The sequence below is a fragment of the Nicotiana attenuata genome, unplaced genomic scaffold (genome assembly GCF_001879085.1).
Source record: "Nicotiana attenuata strain UT unplaced genomic scaffold, NIATTr2, whole genome shotgun sequence".
Taxonomy (NCBI): Eukaryota; Viridiplantae; Streptophyta; class Magnoliopsida; order Solanales; family Solanaceae; genus Nicotiana; species Nicotiana attenuata.
The window spans coordinates 351,997-363,695 of NW_017670243.1; the positions used below are offsets into that span (position 1 = coordinate 351,997).

General features: G+C 35.0%; 1 protein-coding gene and 1 long non-coding RNA gene across 10 annotated transcripts in view; one reads left to right on the forward strand and one right to left on the reverse strand.

Annotated features, from left to right (window-relative positions):
- Nucleotides 1–4,701: 4,701 nt before the first annotated feature.
- LOC109236553 (MADS-box transcription factor 27-like) overlaps nt 4,702–11,699 on the reverse strand; it is a 24,590-nt gene continuing 17,592 nt past the window's right edge. For 3 of the 9 annotated variants that reach the window (XM_019402749.1, XM_019402750.1, XM_019402748.1), the window contains exons 3-5: nt 10,169–10,246; nt 7,210–7,243; nt 4,702–5,148 (exon numbers count right to left, since the gene is read on the reverse strand). In XM_019402749.1, the coding sequence (XP_019258294.1) occupies nt 5,029–5,148; nt 7,210–7,243; nt 10,169–10,246 (232 nt within the window). In that variant the 3' untranslated portion in view covers nt 4,702–5,028. Of the gene's footprint in view, nt 5,149–6,721; nt 7,528–10,168; nt 10,247–11,184; nt 11,360–11,699 lie in introns of those variants that run through there. The other 6 variants (XR_002069504.1, XR_002069503.1, XR_002069505.1 and 3 more) reach the window with 6 other exon arrangements.
- Nucleotides 5,090–6,602, forward strand: LOC109236556. Its single transcript, XR_002069515.1, has 2 exons — nt 5,090–5,122; nt 6,417–6,602. It is a non-coding gene; the product is annotated as an uncharacterized LOC109236556 (long non-coding RNA).

Genomic DNA, 11,699 nt, shown 5'->3' on the forward strand with positions numbered 1-11,699 from the left:
AAATAACACAAATTGTCGAAAAATCTTAAAGACGAATTTCCGGATAAATACGCTCAAGACAATACTTTATATGCCTCCTTAAAATGCCTGTGGTACACCCTGAACGAAAATTTAAGACTCTTCCACAGTTCTTGCACTTTAATATTTGGCCTTCTTCATTTTCTTCAAGCACTTCAAAGTGTTGCGAAACAAATAAGCGCACTCTTTCCGAACGAGGCATGATTTAACTTGAAATTTGAGATTGAGACTTGAAGCCTTGAAAATTGGAGATTGAGAGAAACTTAGATTGAGAAATGAGTATTGAGTATTGAAATGAAGAAGAGGGAGGGGGGTATTTATAGTTTTAGAGAAGGTTAGTTTTGTAAATTGAAAAAGAAAAAAAATAAAAAAATAGGCTATTTGTGCAATATATATATATATATATATATATATATATATATATATATATATATATATATATATATATATATATATATATATATACACTAACATACTATATATACTACAAAATATTACAAAAAATTATATTTGGAAATATATATACATAACATACTTTATATAGTATAGTATACTATATATACTATATATATATAGATAGATAGATAGANATAAAAAAATAGGCTATTTGTGCAATATGACCGCTGGCAATGGTCATTGGGGGTGGGGCCTTCCTTTTGAAAAATCTTGTAATGTTTTGTAGTATATATAGTATGTTAGTATATATATCTATATATATATATACATAGTATATAGTATACTATACTATATATAGTATGTTATGTATATATATTTCCAAATATAATTTCTTGTAATGTTTTGTAGTATATATAGTACGTTAGTATATATATATATATATATATATATATATATATATATATATATATATATAGTATATAGTATATATAGTATGTTATGTATATATATATTTTCAATTATAATTTNAGATTGAGAAATGAGTATTGAGTATTGAAATGAAGAAGAGGGAGGGGGGTATTTATAGTTTTAGAGAAGGTTAGTTTTGTAAATTGAAAAAGAAACCCAGCTATTTGTGCAATTAATATGACCGTTGGTGGTCATTGGGGGTGGGGCCCTCATTTTAAAAAATCTTGTTTTGTAGTATATATAGTACTACTTCTTCATATAAATATAATATATATAGTATACTAGTATAGTATACTAGTATCTTGTAGTATATATTGTATGTTATGTATATATATTCCCTTATATATTTTCTTGTAGTATATATTGTATGTTATGTATATATATTCCATTATATAATTTGTTGTAGTATATATTGTATGTTATGTATATATATTATACCTTATAAATAATTGCAAGTTAAAGACAAACAAATATTGCGAAGAGATATTCAAGGCCAAGGGTATGTTTTATAATTTTTATTACCAAAAATGGCATATCTTTCTTAGTCTTCTTCCCCCCAATGGAATGAGCACAACAAGGTACTAATACCACCATTAAAAGGAAAAAAAACTAAAGAAGATATGCCAAAGTACAAGTTACACCATAATCTACATTGTATCTCTAACAAATCTCATAAATCCTTCAAGGTTCGGAGGAGGTTCCGTTGGTGGTGGCGGAAAAGAAGCTTGTTCATCACCGCTTCCGAGCGAAGCAGCATCCTCCGCAAATTCCGCTATCATTTCTTCATAAGCTTCGTCTATCTCCGGTTGTGATTCTGCAAGTCCAAAGTTTCTTCTTTCCGAGCGGATCCAATCTCTGAATAGTACTGATTTTTCCAAGCTCTCCCTCATAGATGCTCTATAATCACCTATTTGAAGTCTTGCTTGATTGAAAGCGCTCTGTGATGCAATTGTTGAAGCTTGAATAGATAAAATATCCCGAGCCATCCTTGCAAGAACCAGAAAATGTTTTTCCCTTGCCTTCCACCATTCCAAAAGATCAAAGGTGCCGTCTGGATTCTCCTTTTCAAGTCCCTGCGACAAATAAACTTGAAGCTCGTTTAGATGTGAAGTCTTATCAAAATTATCACCTTGAGAACCCCTAAACTCCGTCCAAGATTTAAGTGTTTTTAGGCCCGCGACTCTTTTAGACGATTGTGAACTAGACGAAGTAGGGGTTGGAACATTTGGCCTAGCATGATCTAACGCAAGTTGATAAGCATTATAAATTGTTTGAGCATTTATTTTAATTGAGACTTTTGCCTCTGCAAGTGTAGAAAATTCCTCAACTGAAAGATCTAAAGCCTTATAAATATTTGAGTACCAAAAGTGAGGACCTCCTAATTTCATTGTAGGATTTAACATTGCAGCAACACCATAAATAGGTGGGATAGGGAAAAAATATTTTTTAAACTTTTCTTTCATTGCATTTATAGCAAGTTTATAAATTTCCCCACCCTCCGAAAATTCAACAAACAAATCACATAGTGCTGCAATATAAACTAAACAGTTTGAAATAGTTGGATAATATTGCCCAGAAAATGCATTTGTAGCAATTTAAAAATGTTCTAAAAAATCTATAAGAATTTTAACATTCGTCCAATCTTGATTTGTAAAGATTTCATCATCATTCTCACCACCAACACGAACATTAAACGTTGCATTAATTGGGTTTCTATATTCATATGCAACTACTAAACTTTTGTACATATAATTCCATCTAGTTGGACAAGGTTTAGGAACCTTTCTTTCTCTAAGGCCAAATTCATCACATTTTTTAAAATACTCTCTAAGTCTACTTCTACGGTTTGAATAAAAAAGCCAATTAAGAGCCATTCTAACCTTTTCAATTTCTAAATTTAAAATTCTCATACCATCACCGACGATTAAATGGTAAATGTGACAAATACATCTCACATGGAAACAATTACTAAATGCAGGATTTAGTGTTGTTGTAAGTATGCCTATAACACTAGTGTTACTAGAAGCATTATCCATAGAAATTGCCATTATTTTATCTCTAATGCAAAAATATCTACAAATATCTGCAACAGTGTTAGCAATAAACTTACCTGTGTGACGTGAATTAATTATTCTATAAGCAATAATGCGTTTTTGCATTATCCACTCCTCATCTATCCAATGACTTGTAACAGTTAGATAATCACAGTCATTATTACTTCTACCAATATCAGTAGTAATAGAAATCCGATTAGTTATATGAGTAAATAAATACCGCAAATATTGTTCATATTCATGTTTGTATTTATAAATATCGCTCTTAACTGTTGCGCGAGGCCAACCTTTATAAATAGGATTAAAAACTTTTCTAATATAATGCACAAAATTAGGGTTAGAAGGAAAAGTATAGGGTAAGCGCATAACGGTAACAATCTTTGCTAATTCTTCACGATCTTTATTAGGATCGTAATATAAAATACCACCGGTCATAGTGTTAATTCCTGGTTGAACTAGATTTGAACCTGTACTAGGGTTAACCGCAATATCTACACTTGTCCCCTCTTGCTGCGCTTTCATTTGTAAATATTTAACTTTATCTCTAGGGTGTGTTTGTATGTGCCTAGCCAAACTACCCGTACCGCTACGGTCTCCAGTATATTTATGCGCCAGCAATTTCCCACAAGTTTTACACTTAGCCTTATTTTATTCTCTTACTTGAGTAAAAAAATTCCAAACTATTGATGTTTCTAGGCGTTTAGAAGGTTGTCTATTAAAAGTAGGGGTTTCTACAGGTGGGTCGGGCGGGGCATCAGTTGGGTTATTAACAGGACTAGTAGGTGTATCATCTAAATCCGGTTGGTTTCATCTACATCCTCATTTTCCTCATCATTTTCTAAGATAGTTTGATTAGGACAAAGAGCATTCATAACTTCTTCATTTAATTGTTCACCTGGTGCAACATTATGGCAAAATTCACTATCGGAAAATTGAAAACAAGGGTTATCACTATCAAGAATAATAGGAGCAGCAGGACGGGTAACAGGTCTGGGTCGGGGAGCCGGGGGAAGGGTAGTAGGTTGGCGACTACTTTCACCAATTTTAGCTTTTCCCTTACCACCAAATATTTTTTTCAAAGAAAATGCCATATTAATTACAATTATGCAAACTAAAACACACAAAAATATATTGTTAAAACTTAAGAGTTGGAACGAGTTTACCGAATTGCCGAACAACTTCTTGAAAATTGAAAATCGTTGAAGACTTGAAGACTTCTATTAAACAACTTCACAATTTTTCACGAAATTGTAACAATAAAATAAGCAATTATAGAAGAGAAATTAGATATAGTTTGAGAGAGATTGATGAGTAAAAATGAAAGAATGAGGGAGTATTTATAGTTGAGAATTGGGAAAAAGTGTAATTAAATAAAGTTTGGGGTTAAAATAAAGTTTGGGGGCCAAATAGCTATTTTTTAAAGTGGCCAACTGATAAATTTTGAAGGCCAACGGCTAGATTTTAAAAATCTGACCGTTGGTCTTTTTTTTTAAATTTTTTTTATTTTTAAAAATAGCCGTTGGAGCCCGTTAGGCCGTTGGGCCCGGTTGAACCGGCCCAGCCCGCCTGCCGGTCCCGGGCTTAGCAGTCCCGGGCTCGTGGGCTCCTTGAATTGAACCGGCCCGCCACGGGCCTTGTGCACCATTTGGGACCGGCCCACCGAGACCGGCCCACAAGGCCCGTTTAGCCCATTTGGACCGCGGTCCCGGTCCGGTCCCGGGCCAGGCCCGGCCCACAGTGCAGCATTAGGCTGAAATGGAGGAAATTGAAGCACAACAAAACAAAAATGTCAAATGAGTCCGTAGAGGCATTTGCATCTGTCATGGGACCTGAACATCCGGGACGTCTGAGATTGTATGGACGAGGGGTTACAAGAACTTCTTTGAGAGGGAAAGTAGGATGTTTTGAATCCTCTTTAAATACTACAAATCATGTACAAAAAATGGAGGAGAAGATACAAAGATTGGAGGAAAAAATTGAGGAACAAAACGCAACTATCCGTCAAGAAGTTGTTACAGATGTCCTTGCATGACTTCAACGTTGAGGAATTGATATTGATGCTAACATTATTCTAGCGGCACTGGGTGATAATTCACTGGGAGAAACTTCTTCTGCACAGCAAACAACTTTGCAACCAATTCGCCGTCCATCTACCGGTAACAACGAAGAAGGCCAACTCATTCCAGGTATTAATATTGACAACTTCATTTACCTATCATATAATAGGAGAAGCAAAGTGAAGTAGTTGCTATTGCTTATAAGTCAAGAAGTACATCCAAGAATTGTGTAGAAATCTCAAAAGTCACATTGAAGAAAGGCCTTAAAAATATCTGCTGGTTTTCTTCATATTTGTTACAAGCAAAGCATTCATGGTTACATTAGAGACACTTCAATTCCTAGAAGAGAAATTACCACCTATATTACTTTTGAATTGTTGAAGAGTTGAATTTTACTTCTTCTAACATTGTGATTGAAATTGACCATTACCAGTTTTCTGCTATATGTTTTAGTGTGAAGTTTTTGGTATTCATTTAGTTTCATCTGAGGCAATTGCGCGAATGTAGTTTGTTGTGTGATAGAGTGGGATCAAAAGATCATATCAAATGTAGTCTGAAGCTGGAGTATTGAGGATTGGAGTTTTTGGTTTAATTTTATTTTCTAGCTATGCATTAATATGAATTATCTGCTGCTTTTACCTAAATATGTCAGCATTTTGATATAAGCATTTGAAGCATTTGAACAAGTCAGAGTAATACTGTCTTCTGATGCAGATTGTGTTCTCTTAAGATTGGAAGGATTGTGTTTCTAATTTATGCTTTTAACTTACATTGTATGCGAGTACTCAGAAGATCTAATGGATTCGGTTTCTAATTTATGCCCTGTAACTTGTTATATATTCTTGTGTGATGCTTGAATTTTTCAGATCATGTCATTAGTACGTAATTATTGAGTTCCCTTTTTGTTAGGTTGATGTGCGTAGTTTCCTTAATATAATCCTTATAGTTACTAATGTAGCTACGCGCAATATATACGTAAGAGGATACAAATCGTCTTGCTCTTTAGGTGATGTTGTTTTGTGATGTAATAATGTTCAAAGATGTAAAGGTAGATTTTTTTGCTTAAAAAATAATAGACTAGTGAGTTGTTTGATTTGGTTTGTCTGTTGCGGATACTGGTTTGTTGTATGTTGCTTAAAGTACAGCTACCCATCTTATGATTTGTGGATGGATCTTAGGTTCTGTATGGAAATTGTATCATGTTTTGAGCAGGTTGAAAATTTTGGAATAGTCGTATTTACAAATGATGTTTTGAGCAGGTTGAAAATTTTGGGATAGTCGTATTTACAAAGGAAACTCTGTCGAAAAATTTAAAAATTTAGAGAGTTTGAAAATATTTGAGTTATCGAATTGGTCATTTAATTACTTTGTGATTCAGTTATCTTTAAAAGTTTATTTAATTATTTCTGATTGTCTTTTGTAGGTATAGCGTTGCGGATGAAAGCAGTGATGAAGACCTTACTTGAGTGTCGTTGATCGTTGTTAGACTTTCTATTATCATGTTTAAGGATATTTTAGTTTAGAACTTTTTGTATGCAAACTCATATATTTTGACTTTTGAATTGTTGATCAAGTATATGGATAATGTTAGTTGGATATTTTAATTTTATTTCGTGGTTTAACTAAGTTATGGGTGTAAAAAATTTCATTGAATAGGAAAATATTCCTCATTTTACAGTTGTGAATTGTTGCAATAGAGAATATAACCGTTCCAACAGGCCTAGTAAATAAAAACAACAGCCCATAATAACCGTTGCAATATGTGACAATATCTGTTGCAATATGGTACTGATAATATTTCCAATATATTACAAAAACCGTTGCAATATATCATGAAAACCGTTGCAATAGACTTAAAAAATTGCTGGTATTATATATACAACAACGGTTTAAAACCGTCCCAACAACAAAGACAACCGTGCCCATAGATAGAACAACGGTATCAGTTCCATAACCGTTACAATATCCCTATATGGAGACGGTTTTTAAACCGTTACAAATAACCGTTCCAATAGGCCTATTGTAACGCTGGATCATGGAACGCATCGAAAGCCGTCCCAATAGCCCTACAGGGACGGTTAATGTGTCTATTGCAACGGTTTTGGAAGGGTTGCCATAGTTGTAATTTCTAGTAGTGTAAATTATGTTGACCTATGCAGTCTTATTAGTAAAAGGAGTCAAGTTATGCTTCCATGATCAATCTTACGAGATATTACCTTCCAATACCAAATCCAAAGTTCCTTGCTGCACCTGAGATGATATGGCTCTCTGTCAGATGAAAATCCCTGAATGGTAGACTAATCTACACTGCTTCAGTTTCACAGTAGTATTAGGGTGTGTGATTTTTGAACACAGGAAGGCCCAATGTTTCTCCTGTTTCACTTCCCATCACATTTCGTTTACCTATGTGCCTGAACTGCATAATTCCTGTAATACTGATATGTGAAAAATGAACTATTTTTTAATGGGAATTTTTATTCCTTTGCAGCATCTTGAAGACATGAAGCATAGCGTCCGACTTATGTTTTTCCCTTCTGCAATTGCAAAGAAGGGTTAGAGATTGATCTCCAAATTCTGAACAGAGACATGACAAAAGAGAAGTGGTACCTAGAACCTGGTGATATCCATGAATGTCATTATCTACTTAATAACAACAAGAGGGACTGTGTAGAAGTAAGAAGATAAGGTGCAGATTAACACCAACTGTCATCTTGGTAGAATGTTTAGGACCGTTATCGTCTTCTCTTTTTTCAGAAAAGGTTTGACTCGTATACTAAATGGTCCACATTCAAGTTTGACAAGTTAGGAGATGAGTGTGCCCTAGCTGACCATTATCAAGAAATGGACTTCACGGTAAGGAAATCATTACTCCCTCTACCACAAATTGAATCTCCTTGTTGAGTTGGCATGACTCAGATGATGAAAATTCTGAAGATTTTGTGGACACTGGTTATAAGGGGGCCTGAGGGGATAAGCAATCTTTGAAGTCCGTCATACTAGAAGTTTTCCCACAATAAAAGAACCTTTTACACTGTAAAAGTAATTTAAAAGATTGCCAAACTTTCCTATACAACAGAATTTGACAGATTGCTAAATCCTTGAAGTAGATCTATTAATGGTGATCGTCAGTGAAAAGGTAGAATGTGGCCTTTATTCTAATCATGTGGCCTGTCAGTACCCTCAAGAGCTTGAAAAAGACAGTTCTATCCCTAGCTATGCTTTGATTGCTAGACAAATGGGAGTCATAGTCCCTGATCTATTCTTTTATGTGACCTCTCTCCAGTTAAATCATGAATAGCTGAAGTTGCAGTACGTTCATACAATAGGTAGCTTTTCATGCCGCATCGTAATAATGGAATACTTAGTTCCTGTTCTCTGTCAATGTGTTGGATTGCCCTTGGCTTATCATATCTTTTATAAAACACTATGGAGAAATATTGCTATTGTCTTTTAAAATATCTTCCTTCCGTTTAAACCGTGTCTTCAACCTTTAGCCTTCAGTCCAGCCTTCAACGGTACAACTGACTGTAGCTATGAGAATCTGTATGCTTCTTTCTTGCAGCATTTTGTTTATGTTTTTTTGCTTTTGCCCCTTTATCCCGCTCTCCGTCTCCTAATTTTGATTAATTTGCTAAAATTTGCGGATAGGTGCTAATATCTTTTAAATCCTTTTCACGAAGAGCTGTAAAAAACAATGCCCCCCAGGGCTTTGTTCTAGTGGTAAGAGCACAATCGATGATGTGTGGATTAGGCACCCGTCACAGTTCGAATCTTGCCTCAGACAAAGCCTGATATTTAAGTGGAGAAGGGTAGAGGGGCGGGCCCATCATACGCCGAGTTTCGAACCCTTTAGCCACCAGGGATCTCTCGGTAGTCAGGAAAAGTGTAAACAACAATAACCAGAATTTATGCATGCTGTGAAAAGAGGAAAGAGGAGAGAAACTCTTACTGAACTTCTCTTGTTAGAAAAGCTCTCGTGTCTTACTGAACTTTTTTGGGTTAACATATAAGAGGGCTCTTTTTAATGGACTGAAGAATCCTAATTATTGGGGTTTTCAATTATGATATAATAGTTAATAATTCTCTTAATAATGGCAGAACATTAGGAATAATTCTCACTAAGATCATTTTGACACACTTTTAGACTTAATAGACTCCTTGTATCTTGGATAGGAGTTGAGCCAAAACTTTAGTACAGGTTCAACTCCTGATTGTTGCCGGAACAGTGATCTTCACCTAAGGTCGTATTCTTTGTCACAGGCTGTTATCAACACAAACAAAGAAACGCGCCTTGCAGCACATGAGAAAACTCGTTTTAATTTAGCGGAAAGAGATTTTGGTGATACAAATCTCTATTAAATCATGTAAGCTTGAATTAAAGTTGAAGGGTAACAAGAAATTAATGGGGTAATTGCTGGCAAAGCCAGAGAAAAGTGACCGGAAGAGACGATGCCATCAGGATGTTTGCCTGAAAGAGATCAGGGTGGTGCCTCAAATGTTCTCTGGAAAGAAATGTGGAGCCTGAAAAGGCACAGTGCTGCCCAAATGATGGCAGGAAATAAGAATAGTGCTTCCTAGATATCAGAAAGAGGTAAGAGTAGTACTTAGATTTCCACAAATATCGTAGAAGCTTAATAATACGCCTAATAACACAACATCAAGAGGCCCCCTTGTGGAAAAGTTTTGAACTATATATGAGACAAGGAAGTTCCACGTTCCTAAGGTTTCGTATTTATTACATGATATAATCACTAAGGATATTTTCCATATTATTCTTATTGATCCTTGTAACTTTCATTGATAATATAATCATTGCCATATTCTCTACTATTTAATTATTATGTTAACTTTGAACATCTTTTTTTTCTTATTATAGTGGTGTTCGGGTCAATTTGCTCGCACCTTGACTATCCCACCGAAAAGCCTGCTGCAGCCCACCGTACACGTGTCGCGGAATCAGCTCACCATTGTAGAGCAGATAGGCTTATATCGAGTGTTATAGCTTAGCTTTGACCCTGAGATCTCAGGTTGTTGATCTCAAGTTGTTACTCATGTGTCTCAACTACTCAACCATTTCCTTGTTCAACGACATGAAGTGGCTACTGATTCAACCATTTCCTTGGCATGCATATTTTTCTTTGACTAGTTGACTGCTAATTAACCAGTGAAACTTACCCTAACCTCAGAAGTGGAGTTGCCAGTTGGTGATTCTTCTCCTTTGTTTTGTTGTATCTTTCAATCACCGACTTCATGCTGTCAAAGTAAATATATTCAGAATTGTCTACGTTGTACTGATTGAGCAAAAATTTTGGAGTGTATCACAAAGTTGTTCTGTTTGTTTCTAGTCTAGCCTCTACATACATAATAGTTAAATTGTGTTGACTTCCCTTGTCAAAAGAAATTGTGTTGTCTCCATTCAAGGTCATTGTAATTAAATACTGTTTTATCTAATAAGAAAGGACTCTAATAAAACAGGGCAGGTAATATCTTTTGCAGCTTCTTATTAACACGATGGCTGCAGGTCTGGTATTTTCTTTTTTCTCTTTATTTTTCAGTTAAATGGAGTTGAGAGTGATGGTACGCAAAACCTTTACAAAGTGAATGGCATTGTCTTTAAGGTAGGTCTCTGAAGTTTGTTTTGCTCCTTTTACTCTAATTTCATGTACCAATCATCAAGGTATGGATTAACTCGTTAGTTGTGGGTATTCCCTTCATGCTTAGTATTAGAAGCAAAATAAGGGGGAAAAAGATATCGAACACAATGTAATGAGCATAAGAAAGCTTGTTATCTTGAACACAAGTTATTTCTGTAGGCATTCTCTGTGCGGCTTCTAAATTCTATACTAGTTATTGAATGTTGATCGAGTGATAAGGAATTGTCTAAACATACAACCTGAGTTCAGATAAAGAATCTAACATGGGGATATTTCAAATGATAACCCAAATGCATGACGACCATGTATTTTGTGGTCCGATGTTCAAGTTTTTCCCTTACCAAAGATTGTAGTCTATCCAAATCTATTCGGTTAAACATTTTCAGTTTTCAATATACGATTCCTTGGAATACCTTCAAGTAAACGCCCCCCTCACAAAAAAGAGAAGGGAAGAGACTTTCCTAAAACATAACCAGCATAATGTAAATGCATGCAAGAGATGTATAATGATAACTGCAACTATAGTTAAGGAACTACCTCTAGGTTTTTGGGTGAAATAAGGTAAGTATTGGGATCCCGGATATGATAAAAAGAGAAGAGGTCCAGTCTCTCGGGTCAAACTTTCTTTGCCTTTCTCTTCTGTTTAACATATCTTTATTTCTGTTTCTGTCTCCTTTTCTGTTTGTCGGTCTGTCTGTCTGATGGAGTATTTCTGAAGCATTCATGACATTGAAAGCAATTATTTAGTGGTAGAATGGTAATAGATAGAATAATTCTAACAACAACAACAACACATCAGCAGTAGTAATTTGTCAGCCAGTAGGGTAGTGGGTGTTGTGGTATACTTCATGGGTAGTTTTAGTGACTCAATGAGAAATACTTAATGAAATCATGATAAAGATATGCTTAGGCTAGAATTGAAATGCTGGCAATCAGAAGATAGCACGAAATGATTAGAACAACAAATTTTTGGGTCATTTCAGACTTCTTTTGTACTATGGAGGACTGTATTGGTCCACCCCTATTTTGGGACGTTGAGTACATATATATAT